At 41.1% G+C, this 27,197-nt stretch overlaps 2 protein-coding genes across 2 annotated transcripts in view; one reads left to right on the forward strand and one right to left on the reverse strand.

Annotated features, from left to right (window-relative positions):
• Positions 1-3,318: 3,318 nt before the first annotated feature.
• Positions 3,319-22,114, forward strand: LOC112841613 (androgen receptor; the record flags this gene model as incomplete). The annotated part of the gene is given in 5 exon segments (XM_025910850.1): positions 3,319-3,597; positions 13,612-13,756; positions 17,262-17,392; positions 17,500-17,651; positions 18,140-22,114. Coding segments are annotated over 5 exon segments (866 nt in total), but the record flags the coding sequence as incomplete, so codon positions are not given.
• A 3,361-nt stretch (positions 22,115-25,475) lies between these two features.
• ophn1 (oligophrenin 1) overlaps positions 25,476-27,197 on the reverse strand; it is a 30,183-nt gene continuing 28,461 nt past the window's right edge. The window contains exon 24 of the mRNA XM_003456144.5: positions 25,476-26,470. Within this exon, the coding sequence (XP_003456192.2) occupies positions 26,459-26,470 (12 nt within the window). The 3' untranslated portion in view covers positions 25,476-26,458. The remainder of the gene's footprint in view (positions 26,471-27,197) is intronic.

A 27,197-nucleotide genomic window follows, 5' to 3' on the forward strand; every position in this document is an offset into this window, starting at 1 on the left:
AGAACCTAAACAGTCTGCTCCATTGCTTTTGTTAATGAATCACTTGTTGGTAACAGGTCTGAATATTTAGTTTATGCCACCTGCATGTGATCATCAATAGTGCCATATTACTTCTTAAGAAGTACCCTGACACTACAATCTTTATATCATTTGTTCTACAGAGCTATTAAGTTACAATATAATCTGTGGTGTTTCCAGTATGACAAAATGCACAAATTGTAACTTACCATTTGACTCCACTGACAAAAATAAATCCCCAGCATCAAGTTTGGCTTCACAGACCTAAAATAAGTAAAATAAAAATATATGTTATAATTATATTGTTTTCGCCATTTATTCATGTTTGCTAATTTTCTGACATATAAACAATGTTAGTTTTGTTACAATACAGAGAATGCAGTTTAATTAAAAGGTAAATTATGCAAAAAAAAAAAAAACTTCTGCAGTATACCATGCCAAAAATCAGTGTCTCTGATGCCAATTATTTTATCACTACAGCTCTTTTAGTATGGAAACTCACACAAACTAGTCATACTGATCACAAGAGTTCAAAAATAAGTCAAAATAGTGAGCTGTTGTTAAGCATAAAGCATTTCAGGGTAACAAATAACTGCACAATAGAATTAAAGCAAAAACTAAACACACTGGAGGACTATCTGATAAAAACTAGTATAATGCTGGTTTGTAGACCATATTTTGTCTCAATCCTCAGTGCACTCCTGCAGCTTAGCATGCAGCAGTTCATAACAACTTAAGTGATTACATAGGGGTAAACAGATGACAACAAGCATCCGAGTCCTGCCAAAAAGTTCTTTTGAACCCAGTCAGTTATTGGAAATACTGCCAAAATGAACTTCCACCAAAATACAACAGCCTGTGAACTTGAAAGAAATTTACACGTACAGAGACAATATGAAATAAGCTTTATTAATTAGCTGAGTTAGCTTGCTAATATCACAACAGTGGTTGAGTGCACAACCTTAAAGCTAGCGGCACAATACTTGTGATTTGGTCAGTGCCACATTAAACCCATAAAAAAGGCCATGTGTCAGTTTATTAGCTCAAGTTTGGTCATGACATACAAGCTGGACCTTGTCGGCTAAAGCTACATTAGCTAAAGCAAACATTTCGGTAAAAGAGAAAAACACACATCATGCCATAGATTCAAAACATGTTCCAACTTTTGTAGCTCTCTTTCCTTATAGTTATAACCAATGTTACTCACCTTGAAAGCATATTCCAAAGAAGACGATTAGAAAACGTCCAAGTAAAGTGAGCATGTCGTTAACCGCCAATTCCCCATGATGCACCTCGGTAGCAGTCACGTGAGGCAGTTTTGAATCCTGCTGTGCTCAACTTACCCACATTGTCAAGTTCACATAAGTTGCTGATTTAGCTGGACATGAGTTTTCAAGTTAGCTTTTTTTGGTGTAATTGGGACGTTTTTAACTTGTAATTCTATGTTATAACAACAACTTCAGTCATCTATCGTCAAACTGATATAGAATAATATGTTGAAATAACAAACATCTAGAATTACATTTTACAGTGTGGTTGTCACTGATTTGACATATTTATTGTTCCTAGGTCAAATCTTTGAGCGTAACAAAGCCTGAATCCACCCTTTGGGTGTCTCTGTCTCTTTATATTGGCTTAAACTCAAGTATGGAGAGTGTCACCTTGGCTCAACCCAAAAATTTACATTGTTCTCTGCAAAGATCAGATGCCTGCCTGTGTCACCGGTTGAGAATCCCAAGGAAAAAATTTTAATAAACCATTTTTACTTGAAATGTTTGTTATTGGATCAGGAGTGGAAATGTGAGACTTACAAATTATCCATCTTATATAATCTGCAATTTTCTTTCAGCTCTGCCACTCCTGAGAGAGACTTAAGTCGTGTCTATAACTGGCAGCTCAATATTTATCAAACTGAAGAGCCAGGCTGCAGTTTTAATTAGACATTCTTTACACACAGAAGCTGCAAGAGGCAATTGCACGACAATTAACAGTTACTTTTTTACTGTCACTCAGCTTTGATAAAACAGATTAAAAATTTAATATGTTCCTCATAGTCTGATTCACCATCTTCTTGTCTTTTTTGTTTCCCCCAGACACTACAACAGATTAACTGTCAGAGAAATACATTGTAAAATTACGCCTGTACGAAAGATCCTTTTGCACTTCAAAAATCGCCAGAGCACACAAGTGTGTATTCTTCAGTACACTCGTCACATTGTTGCCATTTGTATTTTCCTGTCACTCACTCTTCAGCAGGGCTGACATTCCCAAATGACAGGCTGAGCCGAAGCTTAACTGTTCATAAAACTGTTCTTGGAAAAAAATTATAGGTGATCTTAAATCTGACTGCTAAAGAACTAAATGTATTTGGCAGCTTCTCCTGCTCTAATTTGGTTTGTAAGTGCAGGTTGCCATATGGAGCAGCTGCTGCAGGATTTTCAGCATTTGTGGAGGAAGAAATTACAGCTTTGTTAAGCTCAAGATGGGAAACCAGTATGTTTACTGTAACATATAGTATTTGTTGTTGTTGCTTTTGTTGTCTTTGAATTCTTAAGATACAGACATTGCTCAACGAAACGCAATTGTAAGGTAGAAATGCACAATTTACTGAATTGCATAGTTAAAGGAAACATTTTAGGACTCTGCAAAGCCAAAAAGAAAAAAAAATATTTTCATGTCCACATTACCAGTAAGGACTCACACATGATGACGACAGGCTTTCCATCAGACGAGACTCATCTGTTCAGTGAGTCTTCTTTCAAATGGAATATGATTCAATATTCTAGTCTATTAGTAGCACAGTATTGAGTGTTGCTGAGACAAGTTTAATATTTCTTTTAAAATAGTTACTTAAAGTCCACAGTTGCAGTATGGGACATTTCTGACATATTATTTGGAAAGTAGGAATGCAGTATTTTAGCAGTACTTGTATGGTCTGTTAATGCTTTGGTTTCCTATAACATATAAAAAAAAGGGCCATATGTTCCAGATGTCTTAGCCAGGCCTGGCGTGTGGGGATGTAATCAATTAATTTGATTAATTTTTATTGAACTCAACCTATCTGAATTATCATTGTGAAAAATAAATTATGGCATCAGCCAGCTGCTGTTAATAATAACATCATTTTATTCTGCAGATATGATTTAGCCAGAATGGCTGCTGCAGGATAAGAAGAAACCAACCCCTTGTATTGGTCCAGATGCAAATTTGGATTCATAACTTTAAAAAAAATCTGTCAAACCTAAACTTGGTGAGAACTGTTACCTTTACAGACATGAAATCATTTATTTTTGTTTACAGCACGTAAGCTGAAGAAGATTGGACAACAGAAAAGCCCAGAAGAAGATCATGGTGCTCAGGATCCAGTGGAGGTTATCCCGAACGTCTCTCCTAAAACTGGTGTGCAACTGAACTCCCACCTGGTCTTCCTCAACATCCTGGAGTCCATTGAGCCGGAGGTTGTGAATGCGGGCCACGACTGTGGCCAGCCGGACTCCGCTGACACCCTGCTCACCAGCCTCAATGAATTGGGAGAGAGACAACTTGTCAAAGTGGTCAAATGGGCAAAAGGATTGCCAGGTAGGACAGTGGTTGCAGTGGAGGAGATAAGCTGATCTTTGTTGCGTCTAAAAGCTAGTTATGCAGAATTTTAACCTTCATTAACAAAGTAAATGGCCATTTGGGGACAACAGAAATAAGTTTTGAGGCCCACACATAAATATTAGGTTTCTTCTTTGGGCTGCTCCCTTATACACAAGGAGTCATCATTAGCAGATGGATCCAGTTTGATCTTTAAGAGATTAGTACACCTGATGGCCTGTCTTTGTGTCTTCGCCCAGTCTCTAACAGAGGCTATCACTTTTAAATTAAAAGTTAAAACTGTTACTTGGTTAAGCAATTGGCAGACACAGAGCAGCATTAGTAATTGTGTTTAAGAAATACATGTAAATCTGCTCTCAGCTCTGTTAGGGCCTATACAAACTCCTGACAGAACTGTCTAGCCACTCTCTTTCATTGTGCTCATCCAACTGTATGTCACAGAAATGGCTCCATAATCTAAATTGAACATTTGTGCTGACGCAAACCTAACTATCCAAAAAGTTATTGTCCAAACACAAAACCTGGACTTCGCACCTTTGCGTAATTGGCTGGTGATTTTGTTGCACTGTCATTAACCAGCATGAAACTGGCTCGTCACTGTCTGTATGTGATTTGGTGCTGGCAATGTAAGGTTCTGTGGGTTTATGAGAGCTTTTTCACTGAAAAACAGCTGCCTGCTGATGAGAGCAAAGAGAGTGAATGAAACCAATACAATGAGGGAAAGAATGCCAAAATGCTCCAAAGAGCTCAGGGGAACTGAAGAGTGAGGTGAAGATTGCTATGGCTTTGTAACTACAAGCCTCTCACCACATACAAGTATTATTTGATCAGTCGTTAAGATGAAAAAAAAAAAAACACGCTAAGACAAATTATTACTTTTTCTTCAAATTCTAAATATGATTCGATCTTGTAAGAGCCGTCCAACCTGTAAGACAATGAAGCGAAAAAAGCTCTCCTGATAGATTTTGAGCTGCAACCTGTGGCCTTTTTTCTTTTGTCTGATAGGAAAAATGTAACAGGAGAAAAGAGGTGTCACTGTGCTCATACACCTGGACACAAAACCCAGATGGACTGTGGTGGTAGAGCTTGATGATTCCCCCCACCAAAAAAAAAAACCTAAATGGAAAAAGAAATCAGCTATTTTCCAGTCACAGAAAACTATTCTTCTCCTCCTACCCATAATTAAATGTTTGAAAAAAGTTGTTTTAATAATTTGCAAGCACACCCCCATATTAAAACACAACAACGAGGAAATTCAAACATGTGCAGCAGACATTGTTTTAATGACTGATTTTGCAGCTATGCCTGTAGGTTATTACATAGATGCTCTTGTGTGTGCACCATTCTGCAGTAGATATCATATGACCATTCATACAGGTACTGATGCCATTCAAAATGTTATACAGATGACTAACAAACTGATAATGAGATCTCAAAACCAGTACATGAAAGAATATTTAAAAGAATAATTAAGAAACTAGACATTCTAATAAAAAAGCCGTATTGACTGGAATGAAAAGAATTGGAATTTGCATTTGATGATTTCAGACCTCATGGGCTGGCTGTCCCACTGGTGTGAAGCATAAAATCTAAAAGCTGCCTCACTAAAAGTTTTTGACCTGCTCTTTGGAACATCAGGCCATGTGCCAGATAACCCGAGAGGCAGTTCTGGTGCAGATATAATCGAATCACACAAATAGTCCGGTGACTTTCTGAACAAGCAGGAGCATTTTGCAATCTATACAAACACATTTAGTGGCACAGACAAATAACATTCAAGTTCAAAACAGGGATAATTTGTTCCTCACTCTCTGGTTCTATAGTCTACACTCTCAGAAAATTTTCAAACAGATGTCACTTGACCAAGCTGAAATGTTTTCTGATTGCTGAATTAAAGTTGCGTACTCTGGTCTTTGTGTACAGCTCAGAAAGAGAAACAGCCACACAGCCAAGTGTTTTTATTTTTTATTTTATTTATTTATTTTTGCATCGGATTAAAAATAGATTTGGTGTCACATTATACTTAATTATGAATCAAAGACAACACAAAAGTTTGTTGTTTAGGGGGAATTTTTATAGACTTTAAGATTTGTTGCTGGGGAAGTCCCTAGCCACAGCCTATTCATTCTTTCACCCATTCATGTTTTTTTATTTCCCCCGTTGTGTCCTTGGAGAAGGCTGGATGCCTTCCATTCTGAGCAGCTGGAGAGACAAGAAGGGAGGGTATTCACTAACGGTTCACTAATTTCTTTTCTCCTCTTTCTTCCATTTCTCTGCCTTTTCTATAACTGTTTTAAGCCCAAACTGTCTGCATTTGTCCTGGAAAACAACAGAAGCAAAATCCTTTACAACATTTCAGCTTCTGCAAAACTTGCTTGTTGAAGTAGAAATATCTGAGATTAAATGATTAAAGATGAAATATCTTAATTTTTCTACTGTAACTCTGCATTCAAATTAGTTTTTACTACAGGACTCATTCTCCCAGTCACACACACATTCACATTCAAGTGTTTTTTCTCTACCTAAGCACCTTCTTAGCATTCACACAAACACTCTGATTGATGCATCGCTTATTTTCAGTTAGTTTCCAGAGTGGATTTTCTTGTCTCTGGAGAACATGTGTCAGAAGCAAGATTTAGAAAAGTCAGTAAATAATATTCCAAGTTCACTAAATCATTTCAGTTCAAAAGCCTAGTTTTTATTGTTGTTAACAAAAAATCTTTTCACATCTAATTTACTTTTAGTAGTAGTTTAGTTTACTATAATAATAATAATAATAGTGGGGCATTGATCTACTGACCTTTTCTGTCCCATTCTAATTCCCAGCCACATGCGTCCCAGATTTTTAAAAGATTAAAGAGCATCAGCACATCCTGTGTCATTATCATTGACTTAGTATAAAAGAGAGATGTAGCAAACATGACATCACCTACTGGTTTCTGAATTTTGAAGCCTCACCGTTTTGTTTGGTTGGAGCGACATTATTTGGACAAGAGGGTCTTGCTAGCCAAAACTGGTATGAAAAATTTCTTGGTGTCACGGTCTGGCAGGCAAACCGTGGGGATGTGAGGAATGAGGACCCAAAATGCAGAACTTGATGATGAAGGCAGTGCGTTTATTTACAGTGGTGAAAATCCAAACAACAATAAATCCCCCGTGCGATCCCGACTTCTGTTCCGTGTCTTCTCCCTTATCCCGTGCTCTGTGCTCTGTCTCCGTTCCGTGTACTGCCTCCTGGTCGCCACAATTCCTCCTGGGGAAACGCGCATACAAAAGGCAGCCATGAGTACAAAACCTAACGGCAGACTGCACTAACCTTGCACATTGACTAAGACTGACGGGAAGTCACTCAACGATCCAGCGTCGAGGAGCTCTCAGCCACACTGTTTTGAAGCTCCTCTGACGAGGCTTGATCGGCGCCAGGTGTGCGTGGATTCCTGGGTGTGACCGGTCAGCTGGCAGGGCCACACCCACCAGGCCTAAAAGTGCCTGCCACGACCGCACCCTCACACACACGCACACACCCATAAACACCTGACAGTACACAAACACGGAACACAGGACAGCAGACACAACCATAATAACAATAATAATAATAAAAATAATAATAACTACAATAGTAGTCCACACTGCTCACGGACAGCGAATCCCTGGAGCTGGGTCCGTGACAGTACCCCCCCTCTACGGATCGACTCCCGACGACCCCAAAACAAAACAAAACCCACAACACAACCAACCCAGGGCGGGCGGCGGGAGGCACAGGACGGAGGGCCAAAACCAAGACAAGCAAAAACAACCAAAATAACAACACCCCCACCCCCCAGGTCACAGTCCCAAAGTCAGACCGCACACCCAGCAGCGGCGTGAAAACAGTCCCCATAGAGCAGTTCATGTGGCCGAAAACCATAACCCAAGTGTTCAGGTGGCCTACCATGGGTCCAGTGGCAGCAGCAATGTGGCTCTGGCGGGTGACCACAGATCCGGCAGCAATGGAGCGGCAGCTCCGGTGGCCTGCCACGAGTCCAGTGGCGGCAACGCTGCTGCTCCGGCGGGCGGCCATGGGTCCGGCAGCGGCAGCGAAACGGTTCAGGTGGCCTGCCACGGATTCGGTGACGGTGGCGCTGCTGCATCTCCGGTGGGCGCCAATGTAGCGCAACACACAATCCACGATATGCTGGCCGTGCTGCTGGTCGCGGAGGACGTGCCGGCCGTGCTGCTGGTCGCGCTGCTGGTCGCGCTGCTGGTCGCGGAGGACGTGGCGGTCCCTCCGACTCACCGAGGTCTTCCTCCGATGACAGTGCGGGCTCCTCTGGCTCACCGCGCTCCTGCTCCAGCTCGCTGAGCTCCTGATCAGGCGGCGCAGGCCCCTCCGGTGCTCTCTCCTGCCGCGGCTCGCCGAGCTCCTCTGCTGGCGGCGCGGGCTCCTCGCACTCGCCGAGCTCTTCTGCAGGTGGCGCGGGCTGCTCGCGCTCGCCGAGCTCTTCTGCAGGTGGCGCGGGCTGCTCGCGCTCGCCGAGCTCTTCTGCAGGTGGCGCGGGCTCCTCGCGCTCGCCGAGCTCTTCTGCAGGTGGCGCGGGCTCCTCGCGCTCGCCGAGCTCTTCTGCAGGTGGCGCGGGCTCCTCGCACTCGCTGAGCTCCTCTGCAAGCGAGGACGAAGCTGCTGCTGCGGGCGCGGATGACGACACAGAGGCAGGACCAGGCGCGGATGACGACACAGAGTCAGGACCAGGCGCGGATGACGACACAGAGGCAGGACCAGACGGCAGCGGGACGGCTGCGGAACCTGACGGCAGCGATGCTGCAGGCGATGATGCGGATGCTGCAGGCGATGATGTAGAAGTCGCGGGGGATGATTCAGCAGGTGACGGCTGAACAGACTTCCCCGGACCGTCAGCAGATGTGAGTATGTGCTGGCTGGGTCCTCCAGGACCCTCAGCTAACAAGGCCTGGTGCTGGGTGGGCTCCTCGGAGCCTCCAGCAAACGTGGCAAGAGGCTGGACGGGCTCCTCGGACCCTCCAGCTGACAAAACTTGAGACTGGCTGGGTTCTCCCGAACCCCCAGCAAACGAAACTTGAGGCTGGACGGGCGACTCGGGCCCACCAGCTGGAGTAGATGCAGGGCCAGAGGCAATAGGGACCCCTGACTGAGGGTGAAGATGAGTGGCTGACTGAGCAGATGACAAAGCTAATGATTCCTTTACCAACTGAGCTATTGACTGGGCTATGGATTGTGAGGCTGAATGTGATGGAGTTACGTGCTGGGCAGCTGACTGAGTTACGTGCTGGGCAGCTGACTGAGTTACGTGCTGGGCAGCTGCGAAGGCTACAGGCTGTGCTACGAGGTTAGCGTTCTCACAGTCCAATGAAAAAACAGATGAGGTGAGTGAAGATGAATTGTCCATATGACTCACCACAATCGGCTGAGGGAAAGTCAGGAAATCTGGCAGCGGTGAGGGGCGCCGGCGGCGCGAGCGTCGCTTCTTTGATGATGCCGGGGCCGGCGTGACAGGCTGAGGTTCCACCAGTCGGCCGGACAGGAGAGCAGCTGTGTGGTTTTGAGCTGCCGGTCCTTTGTCTGCTGACTCAGCAGATGCCGCGGAGGTGAGTGGAGATGTGGTGAGGTGCAGAGGGCGTGTGAACTGTTTCCCCCGCAATGGAGGGTCCAACAAGTGAGCCACAAACGACGGTGGGGAAGCTATCTGCCTATGAAAAAAGAAATAGGCAGCAAGGGCTCCCAGGGAGGTCGCCACATCCTCCTCGCCCGGACAGCCCAAACCAAAAAGCAGGAACTTGCCCTCAGCATGGTTATAATCGAAATTAGTCTCTTAATGTCCAAAAAGCTCACAGATAAGGTGGTTGATGATAGGAAGGAATCAAAAAATACGACCTGTAAGTGTCTCTGATGAGGATCTGCCCCCTGGAGAATGCTCCGACAGTAGCTCCAGAGCTGGGCAAGCAACTTCTCCTGTGATACGGTCCTTGAGTCCGCTGGGTCCATAATGGCTGGATCGTTCTGTCACGGTCTGGCAGGCAGACCGTGGGGATATGAGGAATGAGGACCCAAAATGCAGAACTTGATGATGAAGGCAGTGCGTTTATTTACAGTGGTGAAAATCCAAACAACAATAAATCCCCCGTGCGATCCCGACTTCTGTTCCGTGTCTTCTCCCTTATCCCGTGCTCCGTGCTCTGTCTCCGTTCCCTGTGTACTGCCTCCTGGTCGCCACAATTCCTCCTGGGGAAACGCGCATACAAAAGGCAGCCGTGAGTACAAAACCTAACGGCAGACTGCACTAACCTTGCACATTGACTAAGACTGACGGGAAGTCACTCAACGATCCAGCGTCGAGGAGCTCTCAGCCACACTGTTTTGAAGCTCCTCTGACGAGGCTTGATCGGCGCCAGGTGTGCGTGGATTCCTGGGTGTGACCGGTCAGCTGGCAGGGCCACACCCACCAGGCCTAAAAGTGCCTGCCACGACCGCACCCTCACACACACGCACACACCCATAAACACCTGACAGTACACAAACACGGAACACAGGACAGCAGACACAACCATAATAACAATAATAATAATAAAAATAATAATAACTACAATAGTAGTCCACACTGTTCACGGACCCCGAATCCCTGGAGCTGGGTCCGTGACACTTGGATGGTCAGTGTTAATTTTGACAGCAAATTTTTATTTATTTAGGCATTTAAATGCTTTTAGTTTTAGTCGACTAAATATCATAAGATCATAGTAGACTAAACCTAAAGTTGGTTCAGCGTTCCTCCACACGAAATACAAAACATCTTCTTTTAATGACATCAAATGTCAAATGATTGATAATCCTTCTTCACTGATATTTTTTATCACGTTTTGATGAGAAACAGGAAGTATGGGAGCTACATGAGCGATTACTTTTGATTGGATCTCGTCTCGTTCCAGAATATTTTCATCTCGTTTTTACTTATTGACACGTATGTACATTTTATCATAGTTTTTTTCCTCCTGGATTTTATTTATTTAGCTATCGTCTTGTTTTCTGAAGAAAAAAAAGGTAGTTGACAAAAACTAACAAAACTTATTGATCAATGCGTCTGTACATCATAGCGAAGTCATATTATTTGCCAGATAAAAATGGCAACACTAACATACTCTCGAGGTCCAGCTCAGTTAGTCCGTTTAGCAGTCGTGAAGATTACTAAACAGCGATGGACTAAACTCTGTTTTCTGGGACGTGTGTCTGTCAGATTGCTTACTCCCCTAACTTTAAACCATAACAATATCAAAATTGGATGTGATTTTACCAAATCAAGATGTACAAGTCCTATATGGTAGGAAATTACTTATACAGAATCATTTCTTTTGCTTTCTTGATGCATTCTCAATCATCCAGGAAAGTAAATCTCCAAAAGTTGAATCTGTTCATCTGGACATAGCGTTTTGTGGGAGAAACGTTTCGTCACTCATCCAAGTGACTTCTTCAGTCTCAGCTGACTGCAGGTTTCCCCAAACCTTATAAACAGTACATTTGCATAATGACTGAAACCAGCCCACTGAAGGAACAATGGGCTGTGAGGTCAATTCCTTAATCATAATTATGCAAATTCCCATGACCATTGATCAACAATCACTGACCAAAACCCACTGATCAAGGAACACTGATCAATGGCCATGACTACCATTCACAGAGAGTTGGGGAATGGCTGCAATCACAGCATTGTAAGATGGCGAAAGATGTACCCTTAGGCCCCCTCCTCGATTCAGAGATGGTCTTTCCCTTTTCACGTAAATGGCCTCCTTGACTCCGCGCTCAAACCAGCGTTCTTCCCTGTCCAGGATGTGTACATCCTCATCATTGAAAGAGTGTCCTCTGGCCTGTAGGTGTAAATAAACTGCAGTCCTGGCCTGACGAGGTAGCTCTTCTGTGTTGTGCCATCCGCTTCGCTAGAGGTTGTTTGGTTTCCCCAATGTATAAATCCTGGCAATCCTCCTGGCACTTAACAGCGTACACTATGTTACTCTGTTTGTGTCGGGGGACCCGATCCTTGGGGTGGACCAGTTTTTGGCGCAGCGTATTTTGGGGTTTAAAAGCCACAGAGACCCAGTGTTTAGAAAAAATGTGTCTCAACTGTTCCGATACTCCTGACACATACGGGATCACTACAGGTTTTTGCCTGGGCAGCGGTTGTCCTTCTCTCCTGGATCAGCTGGAGCTTTCTTTAGGTGCCTTCCCAGCTTTGACAAAAGTCCAGCTGGGATAACCACATTTACTCAGGGCCTTCTTGATGTGCTGTTCTTCTGCCTCCCTGGCCGCTGTGTCAGTGGGGATGGTGTTCGCTCTGTGTTGTAGCGTCCTGATGACACCCAGTTTGTGCTCCAGTGGATGATGAGAGTCAAACCTTAGATACTGATCCGTATGCGTAGGTTTACGGTACACGTCAGCTTTTAGATGTCCCCCATTACTGATGGAAATCTCACAGTCTAAGAAGGCTAACCTGCCACTTTTCGTATCCTCCCTGGTGAATTTGATGTGTTGGTCCACCGAGTTAATGTGATCCGTGAAATGTAGTACGTCCTGAGATTTGATTTTCACCCAGGTGTCATCCACATATCTGAACCAATGGCCATTGGTTCAGATACTCTCATCATCCACTGGAGCACAAACTGGGTGTCATCAGGACGCTACAACACAGAGCGAACACCATCCCCACTGACACAGCGGCCAGGGAGGCAGAAGAACAGCACATCAAGAAGGCCCTGAGTAAATGTGGTTATCCCAGCTGGACTTTTGTCAAAGCTGGGAAGGCACCTAAAGAAAGCTCCAGCCGATCCAGGAGAGAAGGACAACTGCTGCCCAGGCGAAAACCTGTAGTGATCCCGTATGTGTCAGGAGTATCGGAACAGTTGAGACGCATTTTTTCTAAACACTGGGTCTCTGTGGCTTTTAAACCCCAAAATACGCTGCGCCAAAAACTGGTCCACCCCAAGGATCGGGTCCCTCGACACAAACAGAGTAACATAGTGTACGCTGTTAAGTGCCAGGAGGATTGCCAGGATTTATACATTGGGGAAACCAAACAACCTCTAGCGAAGCGGATGGCACAACACAGAAGAGCTACCTCGTCAGGCCAGGACTCTGCAGTTTATTTACACCTACAGGCCAGAGGACACTCTTTCAATGATGAGGATGTACACATCCTGGACAGGGAAGAACGCTGGTTTGAGCGCGGAGTCAAGGAGGCCATTTACGTGAAAAGGGAAAGACCATCTCTGAATCGAGGAGGGGGCCTAAGGGTACATCTTTCGCCATCTTACAATGCTGTGATTGCAGCCATTCCCCAACTCTCTGTGAATGGTACTCATGGCCATTGATCAGTGTTCCTTGATCAGTGATTGTTGATCAATGGTCATGGGAATTTGCATAATTATGATTAAGGAACTGACCTCACAGCCCATTGTTCCTTCAGTGGGCTGGTTTCAGTCATTATGCAAATGTACTGTTTATAAGGTTTGGGGAAACCTGCAGTCAGCTGAGACTGAAGAAGTCACTTGGATGAGTGACGAAACGTTTCTCCCACAAAACGCTACGTCCAGATGAACAGATTCAACTTTTGGAGATTTCTTTTGCTTGTTTCACTGTTCATTCTCTTTTAAGTCTTTTTTTTCAACCCAAGAATCCATTAGAACAAACAGTCACATAAAGCTCTGGCTATGGCAACTCTATAGCTCAATTGGTCGAAGAAGTGAAAGGCTGCCGGTTTCTGCCCATTTGGACAGTTCCCTTCATGTCACTCCCTTTGCTCTTTCGCTGCTCTTCAGTGTGCTCTCTACTACCTGATCAAATAAAGTCTGAAAGGTTCCCTAAAAAATAATTTTAAAAAGTGTATATAAAAATGCTGAGCCCTGGCACAATCTTCAAACTCACATAATCGAACAATGAGTGCTTTGATAGAGTTTAGATTATTTCATTTTTGATTGTGGTTGTGTGTGTGTCCCCAGGTTTCAGAAATCTCCATGTGGATGACCAGATGACTATCATTCAGCAGTCATGGATGGGGGTGATGGTGTTTGCCTTGGGATGGAGGTCCTATAAGAATGCCAGTGGCAGGATTCTTTACTTTGCCCCAGACCTTGTGTTCAATGAGTATGTCCAGCTCTGAATTCTAGAATTCAATAATCCTGTGAAAGGATTCCATTAGTGGGTCACTGACATGCTGTGCTCCTCATTATATTAAGAGATCACCACCAGCGAGCAAGCAGCTGCTCTCATTTGCCTTCATCGCTTTATCTTCCCTTCTTTCTCTCATTTTCTTTCCTGTTCACAGACAAACAGAAAAACATATCCAGAGTTAAAAATGTAAAGCAGAAATAGTTTCAGGCTTTTTAAAAGAGCGTGTTCATCCAATTTTCTCCTTAGGTGTTCTTTTGTTGCTGTGAAATTAAAGTAAGGAACATTTTTTAGCATTCAGACTCTCATAACCCCGCAGAGTGCAGATGAATCCGATCTGAATATTTCAGATGTCAACAACAATGGTGATGTCTGTGTAAGAGTTAGTGGGGAATACTAATGTTTACAAGAAATGAATTCTTATTTAGCTTCATCAAATACTGACTGACACAGTCTGCTGGGAATAGAGAATACATTTCCGTTGTTGTCTGGTAAAAACAGTGTAAGCAGGTGATATACAGGATCCTTTTACACAATAGTTTTAAACAAGTGATAACTGTAGATCTTATAGAACAGCATATGTGCAGCAACAGTGCAAGTTTGTTACAGCCTCAAAGAAATGTACAATGTAAATACACCAGCCACTTTATTAGGTACAGTATAGCTGTTCAGTTTCAACAACTCATTACGTGTATGTGTTACAATTACAGCTGAGACAACCTGCCAAGGTTTAGAAAGGGGAAGAAAGATGATTTAAGTTACTTTAAATTGGTGTGTTTTTTCAAGTGTTTTCCTGCACAGCCATCTCTACAGTAGGATTTACTGAGTTCAGAAAGTGTGAAATATCCAGTGAGTGGCTGTTCTGGGTGAATGTTGATGTCAGTGGGCAGAATGGAAAATAACTCAAACTGCTTTAAGCTTATAAGAACGGAAAAATCATTCATAACCACTTGTAAGAACCAAGGTATACAGAAGAGCATTTCTAAACACACAATACGTCCAACTAGCCCAAGTTGGACATATTGTGTGTTCAGATGAGCAGTAACAGTGAAAGAAGGCACTGGATGCCTGAGTGCCACTCCTTTCAGCTAAGTGCAAGAAACTCAGGCTGAAATTTGCATGGACTCATCAAAATTGGACAACAGATAACTGGAATAATGCTGTTTGGTCTGATGAGTCTTGATATCTGCTGTAACATTTGGATGGTAGGATCAGAATTTGGTGTAAATAGCATGAAAGCATGGATCAATCCTGCCTCAAACAATGCAGCCTAATGTTGGTGATGGCTGCTTTTCATCGCTCCATGTTACAAACCTCTGATCATCTCATACTGATTTCTTGAATATGATAAGGCGTTCGCTGTGCTCAAATGGCCTCCACAATCACCAGATCTCAATCCAGTAGAACTAATTTAAGATATGGTGAAACAGGAGATTTGTATCATGGGTGCGCAACCGATGAATCTGCAGCAGCTGTGTGATGCTATCAGGTTAATGTGGACCAAAATATCCAAGGAATGTTTCCAGCACCTTGCCATGAAGAATTAATAGTTCTGAAGGCAAAGGGGGGTCTAACCTGATACCAGCGAGGTGCACCTAATAAAGTGGCCAGTGCATGTAAATTTGAAAAATGTTAACTTAATCAGATGCTAGAATACAATGTCAAAATCAGGCTTTTATGCTCATAACCCATATGGAAAAGAAATAGTAAAAACTTATATGATTTACTCATGAAAGTGGCCACTTTCTCATTGCTTTCATATATTGTTTTAGTAAGTATCCAAAATATACAAGTTTCCATCCATCCATCCATCCATCCATCCATCCGCTTCCGCTTATCCTTTTCAGGGTCGCGGGGGGCGTTGGAGCCTATCCCAGCTGTCATAGGGTGAGAGGCGGGGTACACCCTGGACAGGTCGCCAGTTTGTCGCAGGGCTAGTTTTAATTGTAATCAACTCAAATAAGCGTCGCTTCTTTCTAAAAGAAAAAAGGCATATGTACTTTTAAGTATAAAAGAGTGCACGGATTAAAGAATGGAAAAGCATTGCCAAAAACTGGATCAGGGTTTCCAGACATTAAATGAGCTGCCTGTGAAGTAGCTAAACAGACAGGTATCATTTGGGGGGGGGAAAAAAAAACAATCAAAGCTACATTCAACAGCATGCAGAACTGATGTGACTTCAAACTGTCTTTTCAAAAAGTACAGCCGTCTACAGCCAAAATTCAAATCCTGCTAACTCACAGAAACGTGATTGTGACCCTTTGTTCAGTTGTTTTTCAAGGTGTGTCGAACCAGGAGCTCAACTTTTAAGGACAGATTTGGGGCTGGTGGATACCATAAAAGTCAGAAATGTGGATAATTTAAACTAAGTGAAAGAAACGTGAGCAGCAGTGTTAATGCACTCAAGTACTCCTTGTCATCTTTGAAATTAGCTGCTTACCTCTCCTACTCCTCCCGAGTTGCCTGTCCTTTATGAGGGGGTAAAAACCCTATTACAGCCAACATAATTGGAGAATTAAGTTTTTTTTTTCCCCCCGAAGAGCATGAATACATTTCCCACAGTCCCAGCACAGTCACATCAGATGTACATTTATCAGGCTTAATTTCATGGATATAATAAAACAGCATTACCACTTCAATATGAGACAGGCTATCAACTGCGATGCTATCAAGATAGAATTAAAGAGCAGTCATTTTCTCTTCAGTATCCAAACTATCACCATGAATCGGGGAAAAAAACTTGCTCTAACCTACAATTTATTTTTACCTTGCCTCATAACTCATCATTAGCTTTTCCAGAAAGTCCAGTATAATTGGATTATACGCTTCCCGGTTACTATTATTCATATATACCGTCACATATTGGAAACTCTGCATTTATTTCCTGTGAGAAAGTGAAAATTCAGCTCCATTTCATTTCTCTATTTCATGCCATTTTTTTTTTCAATTTGAGTTTTTTCCCCCTAACATCTGTATTCTAATTCCCAAAATTTGCTTCATTCTGCCTTTATTTTCTCAGAATAAAAAATGTGAATATGTTCCAAACTGTCTTTTGCCGGCTTCATAATAAGTGCCAAATTGATTTCGTGTTAGAAGAGATGGCAAAGTTTGATAACAAATGTCTTCTTCGCCCATCATTCAGGCACGAACATTAAATTCCCAATCAGCTCTCATCATGAACTTTGAGCTTAGGCTGGATGACTGGATTTTCGTGTAAAAGAGTTTTGTGTGTTTTTAACATCCTCAGCACTAATGTCAAAGATGACACAGCACAAATCTGTACTGTTATAATGTGATTCAAAGACAGTGTGCCTGATGGAAATGGATTTAACCTCTGACATTCTTTCCTCTTCAGTAGTCACTGATTACTGGAGAAATGTCCAAGGTGTAAAGCAATTTCTCCTTCACCTCTTGCGATTTGAACATTCCCATTAGGTTACATCCCCTCATCCTGACCTTTTTTTCCCCCTAACATTTGCAGACACAGAATGCACGTTTCCACCATGTACGAGCACTGCATACGGATGAGGCATCTCTCTCAGGAGTTTGAGATGTTGCAGATCACCCAGGAAGAGTTTCACTGCATGAAGGCCTTGCTCCTCTTTAGCATTAGTAAGTACTGTTCTGCGTGCGAAAAATGAAAACATAAAGAAGGGGACATACAGAAGAGTGATTACAGTCAGAAATGAACGTGATTTATTTTTTTCTATTTTCACCAGTTCCTGTTGAGGGTCTGAAGAGTCAGAAGTACTTTGACGAATTGCGACTCACCTACATCAACGAACTCGACCGCCTCATCAACTTTCAAACGACGACAAACACATCTCAGAGGTTCTACCAGCTCACGCGTCTCATGGACTCTCTCCAGATGGTGAGTTGGTGAGATGTTTCTTCAGGCTAAAAACAAAAAACTTCTTCCAAAAAGATACATTCATACTGTTGTAAACGTTCCTAAAAAGCCTCACTTGTCTAAGCACATGGATGCACTTTTACAAATTTGAGAGAGAAAAAATGGAACAGTGTAAAGCAGGAGCTGTAATTATATTACACTAAAACATTTGCTGGCAACACATCCAGTTAAATCACAGAGGACGGAGTATTTTAATAGCTCATAAAAAAACACATCCTTCATGCTACTACTAGAAGAATCTGATTACTTAAAAAGAAAAATCTCAGAAGTGGTCTTCAAGGCAGGAAAAGGCCTAATGGATGAGTTTACCATGATTCATATCCTCAGATTTTTATGCCAGAGCGTTAACTGTGTGTATATGTGACTCATGTGCCCCAAGCTGTTGTCCAAATACTATGTGTAGTAAATTTCATCCACATTATGTAATTTTCTTTTCTCCTCTGTTTCAGACCGTAAAGAAGCTCCATCAGTTTACCTTCGACCTTTTTGTCCAGGCTCAGTCACTGCACACCAAGGTCAGCTTTCCAGAGATGATTGGAGAAATAATCTCAGTACATGTACCAAAGATCTTGACAGGTTTGGCTAAACCAATCTTGTTTCATAAGTAGAAGGAGATTTTTTTTTAAATCAGAAAATGACTCATCTTGCAGCCTCCGTAAACTTTAACTAAGGCTTTAAACTGTTTCCCCACATCTTCAATCTGACTGCTTTTATTCCTGCCTTGTAATCACAGTTTTATTGCTCAAGGGGTTTGGGGTTTGGAGTGGGGGTTTTTTGTTGGGTTTTTTTTTTTTTTGCCTTTTTAGCCATAATTGAGATTGTTTATTCAAAACTATTAAAGCTTTTACCTGAAGAGCTGTCTGACATCTTCTTATGACAGCTTTGTGGTTCATGAGATCATAAGAGGATTGTTTGTGTTTTCTGATGGAGGAGAGATTCAGCTTTACATTTGCAGTTAAGTCTGTAAAACATGATCACCTAAACCTAGCAGAGTAAAAACACTGACTGTTCTTTGTGACATTGTTATGTATAATGGACAAAGAAATTACAATATTATAAATAATATTTGGATTACCAAAGTAAATTTTTAGCTGCTGCCTTGCAGTTCACCTATTCATTTCATGTTTGTGAAAATGAGATTCCCGTATGGCTCAGTCACAAAAAAACCCCACATCCTTCATGCTACAGTAGTAAAATTAGGACTTCAACCTCTTTGTGACTTGATAGTTGATAGTTGCCCAATGATTGCATTTTATTTTTTTCACATATCGCGGTTGATTGCAAGTAGTTGATGCAACCAACTATCCAAAGGTTAAGGGTGTTGCAGGCTCAACCTCTGGACAACCACTTTTGCGATCACAAAACAACTGCACACCTAGTGAGAGGCAACCAGTCTCTAAACAGTTGCAGTCTGACTCATACTGACTGCAATCTCTATCAGACTGGAGAACGTTTCCAAATAACTGCGGTCTAATTTATAAATGCAGACCGACTGCCTGCGTGTCGCCATCCGTCAGTCTATGCTCGCTATTTGTCGAGGAATTTTTGAATTTCTGTTTCAAATCTATCAATGAGGTTCTAGTGGAACTCTAAATGTAAATAGATAATGTGAATTTCTGTTTAATGTGAATTCCATTGTGTGATTTGTAACTCGTGGTAACAGATTTATGATATGCCACAGTTAATTGCCGTAACACAAACAGATTGATGCTGTTTTATTGCAGTCACAACAAAGGTACTTTAAAGACAGCAACCGACTGCGAACGGTCGCAGATTTGGTCACTGTATTTGAAGGGACCATTTCAAAGGCAACAAGATCACAATTTCATTGCACATAGCTGCAAAAATCTTTGTTCGTGCTGCAGTCTCCAGCCACTGTTTTCGTTAGTGTGACTAGCATAAAGGACCATAGTGCCATGCAGTAAACGGTTTGCAAGACATAGATTGTCTAAATCATTAATGGCTCAGGAAATCTAAAACATGTAAAAGTCTTTCCTGGGTAAAACGGCTGACCAGTGAACTTGCAGACTTCCGAACTGCCGGAAATTCAAATTCCATATCAATTACCGTCGATTCATTGATGTTTTCTTTGGTGACTAAATTCCAGTCCAGTGAACAGTCATAGGCCTAAACTTCTGCAAGAACTGACAAAAATCTCACTTTTTGTGCACTGATTAGTGTAACTCTTATATATAATTGTCCATATTCTAGTTATGCCTCAATAAATATAAAGAAACAAATTACAAAAATTATAAATCCAGTACAGCACTGATTTATTTGAAGCCTCTGACACCACAATACAATCCCTCATAGCTGTATATTCTGCTCATTTGACCCATTGTTAAAGTGTTTCTGACGCGTGATGTATACTTTCAGAAGGAGACAAGAACAGATGTTAAAGACAAGGTGAAAGATTCACATTCATTTCAAGCATTCTGTGAATTTTATTGTCCAGCACTCGAACATGATCAGTACTGTGATTGTTTTGAAACATAGCGTAGTGTGAAATTTCAGCAAAGTCATGAAAAAACTTTGTTTTAAATGAAACATCTGCTCACTTTGAAGTACTTTAATATTTAGACATCTTAAGCAGTACATTGACCTTGTTTGACTTGCAGACCACCACACAGAACCCACTGCTCTTTACAACAGCAAATATGCAGACTGGATATCTTTGTTTTGTTTTTGTTTTTTTGTAAGTTAAAAAAAGACAGTCTGTTAAGACGTTTCGTTACCCACAGTCAGCGTAAAATGAACCTCCTTTCTTTAGTGACTTTTCTATCAAATGCAACAATATGATTTGGTTATTGGTGAATGTCTCATGAAAATATTAATTCATTATGCAACTAATGTTACAACAGATACATTGTCTCGTTTTATGCATGCAGAACTCTGTAAATATAGTGCCTTTAAAAAGTACCGATGTTTGGCATTGCCATGTACATTATTTTATAAGTTGAATGTGGCGACAAGCACTCTTATTTTTCAAGCTAAAACAAAGATGTGACCAATTAGAAGCCTCTCGCAAGTGACTCATGAGAAGCTAACATAAGGTCATCAGCTGTAACAGACAGGGCTGCGTGTAGAATGCACAGCTCTTCGTCTGCACGACAACGCTGTGCTGACTGCTTCGCGCTGTGGCTGTCAGTTTTTACAGCAAGGACTGAAAGTCTTGTAGGGATACAAGCAAAAAAGGATGGCACCAAATACAGGCAAATACTGAATGATATTCGGGGTGCCAGAGATCTTAGATTGCGGCAGTAATGTTTTACAGAGCAACAAATTTCAAATGAAAGCCAAGTCAAAAACTGGAAGGCCCTTGGATGTGGAATGTAAGAATCCTTGACAGGCGCTGCTAAACCTCAGAGATTAAAACTAAGGAAAAAAATCTGTGGAATGCCTTGAAGATAACCGATTGCAGTCACTCAACAGCCGAAAAGCATTCATTTGCAGAAATGGATGCAATTATACACATCTACATTTCATTAAAGAAGCGAGTGTTCAAACATAAGGCATTCTTTGCCTACAACATGGCCTATATGATGCAACTGATTGATGTAACTGAGACTCAACTGTAGCGCATCCTGCCTTTTCACAATCAAGCTGCTCTGTGCTTACGCAAAAGTAACTTCTGTGGTTTCTTCTGCACCTTTTGACAAATCATTCACTTGATAATGTTTTATAACTCAGCACTTAACGAGTCCACATTCCTTTACAAGATTGTAGATGCATGCATTATGTGTTTGTGTAGTTGTATGGATAACTTTTTGCTTTACAGGAAGCGATGCACAGACATCCGTATATTACCTGTTTATCGTATACTGGCTGGTGGTGTAATTGTTGTTAAGTACACAGGACATTTATCAGAAGGCATGAGAACATTTTGTTGTACAGTGATTGACTGACTGTCATAGTCAGTTTCACAGCTCCTTTGTAGCCTATTCATTCCTAAGCTTTCGTGAAACCCTGTAAAGCATCCAACTTCATCTGCACAAATAAACATATTCATGCTTATAACTTGTCTTCTTGTACACTACTTGTTATGTAGAGTGACTAGGGGGAGGAAAGAGAATACAGTGGACAGCTATGGGTTTAGACTGAAGGTGATTTGGCCCTTTGGAAGTTGCACAGAAACCAATTTCAGGCATGATGCAAACAAGACACCTTTCAGCAAACTGAATTTTTCACAAAGCACATTGTCTTGAGAAAAAGATATTACATATGTAAGACTGCTGCAGCGGTTAAGAACTCATTAAATTAACTTTGGTTCTAAATATTGTTGTTTTATGCTGGTTTAGCTTTTCTACACATTTCACAGCGGGCACAGCCAACACAACAGTGCATTAATAAGACATAAATGCGTCTGTAAAATTTTGATACTGATTTACTCAAAGAAGGTCATGGTGTTTGTATTATTGCTGAAATAGCTGATATGTGCCCAGTGTACTGCATATTAACAGGGTTCTTTGTACATGCGACAGTAACTGTATATATTGATCAGTTTGATGTCTGTTTTTGTGTCCAAACACTTTTGACTTTCAAAGTTGTTTATTGTATGATTTATATCTTTTGTGATCTCTGTTTTTTCAAAATGTGTGTTTTTCAAAGGTGTCACCTTTTAAAGGCAATTAAAATATTTCTGACTCTGAAAGTGGGATATGTTTTCTTGGAATTTAAACTCTTCAGTCTTTTTACTACGCTCTACTGGAGCCTCAAAACTCAAATACAGATTTGTCTTTAACTAAAAAAAATTGTAATAATAATTTAATAAAAGTGCTATTTGGGTAAGAAAGGTTCAAGTTTTACTCTCTTTTTTAAATTCAAACTTACAAAAACCTGCATTAAAGAAAGAAAATGGGGCAAATTAAGTTGAAAAGGGCAATTATATAAACTTTTAGGCCAAAATCCAACTTTTTTCAATTAGTACTTTATGCTGGAGTGGTATCACAACACAGACGCTGTGTGTCACATTTTGGCAATTTCCAGCTTTGTGTAATTCAAAATAATATCAAGAAGATGTCATTTCGTTGGACTTGGTGCAGTTGTTTAGTTTACCCTCCTTTTGAGCCATCTTTAGCCAATATTAAAGACATTCCTTCTTGTTGGCATCTGACTGAGACAAGGGTAGAAAAAAAAACTGAAGCAGGGTGTTTAAAGGAGTCAAGATTACTTGCGCAAAACCCAAGATTATTATTTAAAATTATTTTTTCAAATAATAAATGTTATTTTTAATATAAACATTTGTCATTATGACTGCATATATACGAAACAGAAAATAATTAAAAGCATAAGACTCCTTTAAATCTGAAAGTACAGGTGAAAAGTATTTTATATGCAATTCCATGATATCAGTGAGCAGATCTAGTGATGCATCACTGAGAACAGTGAGTAAGCGCTTCATTAAAACGCAGACAAACTAATTCCAAATGCAAGAGTGGAAAATGTTAGCACTGATTTTTCAGTCACAACACACAATCTTTTGTTCTTGTGTGTGCACTCTTCAGTTTGAGAGTCATGCGCTTGGCTGCAATTTAACAAAGCTCAAGGCTAAATAAATTGGCATGAAATCAGAATGGAAATTTCCATTGATGCTTGATGCAGTTCAACCATCCAATCCACTGCAGAGGAATCAAGGTATGGGGCGCAGAGAGATGGCTGGCAGTGTACACTGGAATGCGGAGGGAGGGGTGGACGGCAACATAAATACAATGCAAAAGTGCCTTTGACAGATAACCGCATAGTGCATAATGGTAGGACCCACTGTGCTCTTTCATTCCTAGAATATGTTAGTTCCACAGGAAGAAGAGCCACATGACCAGTTATGCTCTTCAGAGGATGGTTGAGGGTTTACAAAAAAAGATAATGCTAGTAGTCAGATAGTGCTGTGTGGTCACTTTAGGAATTCAGCGCCACAAGGGGAGATGCTTAATCAACATTTTATATGGGCTGAGGATTGGGGCCCCACTTCATTGCTACTGAATATATACTTTAATTGAGCATTTAAAGAAAATACAAAAATTTGTCGGGAATTCAACTTTTCATTTATTTAAAAAGAAAATTTAGCTTTTGAGTGTGTGTGTGTGTGTGTGTGTGTGTGTGTGTGTGTGTTGGTGGGGGTTCTAACCATACACACACACAGATAGCTTCTGACAACTGTACAAGTTGCTAATATTCATTCTATTCACCTTTCATTTTATTTTCCGCCTGCGATTTGCTCTGAATGTTAGTGTTGTTGGTGTAAAGGCAGAAATTTCGAACATTTTATTCTATCAAAGTCTAGACAAACAATTATCTGACTTTATTAAGTCTCTCTTAAATGACTAAGAACCCTTTTTTTTGCTTGTCCCTGTGTTTTTGTACATATACTGTTATAATAGTGCAGGGGTCTGCAACCTTTTACACCCAAAGAGCCATTTGGACCCGGTTTCCACGCAAAAGAAAACACTGGGAGCCGCAAATACTTTTTGACATCTAAAATGAAGATAACACTGTATATATTGTGTTTTATCTTTATGCTTTGTGTGAACAACTAAGGTGTGCTGCTTATGAAATCCATGAAATGCTACAGAGAAAATTAAATTATATTTATGTAATCAACACATTTTGAACTAGAGAAATATAACAAAAGGAAAGACACCAACCTGAACTAAAATGATTCATGTAGCAAACAAAAACTGTTGTCAGCCGCCACCCTTATATCGCCTTTGGGCTGTTGGAGCCTTGACCTGACTCTTAAAAAATAATTGGAAAAAAGCACTATGCTGCTGAAAAATGAAAAATAGATATTTGCAAAATTCTACCTAAATATGTATTTTACCTGGTTAATGCGTGCGGCGGGGCGTGGTTTAAGCGCCGCTGCAGGGGAGGCGGACGCACCTGAGCGACACCCGCAATCACGCCTCGCTGCCTTTACGTCTGCGCTATCTATGCTGTTGTGTTGTCGGGCTGTGAGCTGAAAAGCTACAGCCGGCTGTATGCGTACAGCAACCGTGTGTGAAAAGTGCTCAATAAAGAGATGCTCAAAAGCATGCTCATGGAAATATCGTCGGGTCTGCCGTGATTTGTTTACAATGGGACTTCTGCTCCTGAACCTCTGCGCCCAGAGTCCGGAAATCGGGGCTATACGAAGTCAGTTTACGCAGGACTGTCATCTGTCAGGCGTGAACGGTGTTTGTCTTTAACATAGTTCACGGTGGAGAACAGCTGCTGACATAATGTGGATCCGAAGATCCATAATTGGCCTACCTGGGGTTGAAAGTCTCGATAAATGCACGGCGTTTCGGCGGGTACACCGGTTTCCGCGAGTGTGACTCTTATTTTGAGCGATGAAAAAATAATAGAATATAATTTTATTTTTATATTTCAATATCACAATAATCTTCCAATTTAGAACTACAAGTTAAAAAGAACTAACATAAATAAAATACACTTCAGCTAAATACTAATAATTTATTTGCCCAAACCACGCGGAGCCGCACTTTAAGGACTAAAGAGCCGCATGCGGCTCCGGAGCCGCAGGTTGCCGACCCCTGTAATAGTGGATGCTCATATTAAACATGGTTTTAAATAATGAGCAAGTGTATTTACACTCCCAGTGAAGTCAAAAGCCCAGGCTTCAAACACCTCTAAGCACTCAAGCTTCACAGCAACAGTTCTATTATGTTGATTTTGATTCAATACTGACAAGACAGAGTGTTAACACCACACAAGTGATTAGATGTCATATGGAGGTAAAAGGAAAAAAATTCAGTAATGAATGGAAAACAAACACGTCTTACTCATGAGTCTGGTTTAGAAGTCCTTCAGTTTATTTTTCCTTTTTTTAAAACCAGAAATCAACCTGAATTTTAAAAGCTGGATTAAAGAAATTAAAAATTAAAACAACAGTAACAACAAACACGGAAAACAAGTGTAAAATTTACATAACAATTTTAAGAACACAGAAATAGAAGCAAAAACCCTGGAGTGTTATTTTCACATACTCTAACAGTCAAGTTTGTTTTACGTTTGAGCTGCATTAACGCTACCACTACATTCAGTGTGAATTAAAACTACACTGACAAGATCGGAGGTGACACCATAAATACTTCTCTGTAATGCCTCATAAAAGTGAGTTTGAAAAGGTTAACCGGAGTGTTTGCTTGCCCTTTGTCCAGATTGACAAAAATAGTATTTTTCTGATCAGTGTTGATGTTTTAGCTGGCTCGTCAGCAAAAGCACTTACATGACACACTGTAGTTTTTCTTGTCGCAATTGTAATATGCGGGCCACTTCATAATCCTACTCAAAATCTAGCGAGAGTAAAAATTCACATTTACTAATGTACAATGATTAAACTGATTTAGACAGTTTTAAATGAATTAGTTCTCTTTGGAAGATTTGTGTTAGCAATGCAGACAAGTTATAACCAGTACTGCAGTTAACCCCAACAAACACAGTTGGTGTCATGACCAAATCAAACTATTAAACATTGTAAAAGGGCTAAAGAGATTTTATTTACTAAAATAAACAAAGGTAAATGATTTTTATGCCAGCCTATCTTTGGAATGCTAACTGAACACAGAACCAGTAACTTTGGGAGCTCCTTAAAAAGTCAGTCTGCTACGGCTTCGCTTCACAACAAGATTCTTACACGAAGTAATTCAATTAAGAGCTATTTCCTCAGTCTATTTTTACACAGACTAGATCGATTTAAGTTCATTAGTGGTGACTCCCTCCAGCTCGATGTGCTCCCAAAGGTCACATGGTGTCAGTCAGCCACATCTTCCTCACTTAAATTCCTAGAAAAAGGAACACAGACAGCCTGTTTCAAATATGGAAAGAATGTAAGAATATCTTTATCACCTGTGGTACCTGATGCAGTATACCAGTCATTAGATGTTGTTGTTTGAAATCTTAAATGTAAACTTCATCCACTGCACAGCATACTACACAAATGTCACATGATACACCGGGAAGTGGTATACAGAAGCCGTACATACTTTTTTGCATATTTGCCGCAGTTACACGTTTCAGATTGTCAAGCAAATTTTAATATTATTATTGCATTTATTGAGGGAATGTGTCCTCATAAACGGAGAATGAATCCATTAAAAATATACAGTATAGGGCTGGGACAGAGCATAGGATAGATCACAACTAGCTCGAGCTATAATGTTAATATTTGTACATATGTTAAATGATCATACGTCATGTATAATGTATATGTATGTGTAATGGCGATGTATTTTCATTATCATTTTATCATCATTTCTTTCTCCTCAAACACCACTGCTCTTGTTCCTCCCTCATCCTCTTCCTCCTCACCTCAAGCCTCTTCTCCTGAACTGTCAGGGCTCTAACGCACAAAAACGTGCATAAATATGTTTGTTCATTCCTGAAATTGTCAGCAGATTAGATATGCAACCCTCCCATGTCCAGACAGCTGAGCCGGCTAAACAACAACAGCTGGTAATAAGCTAACATTATACCAGCTAATGTTAGGCTCAAGTGGTTTAAAAAAAAGTG

This window comes from Oreochromis niloticus, linkage group LG10 (genome assembly GCF_001858045.2).
Source record: "Oreochromis niloticus isolate F11D_XX linkage group LG10, O_niloticus_UMD_NMBU, whole genome shotgun sequence".
Taxonomy (NCBI): Eukaryota; Metazoa; Chordata; class Actinopteri; order Cichliformes; family Cichlidae; genus Oreochromis; species Oreochromis niloticus.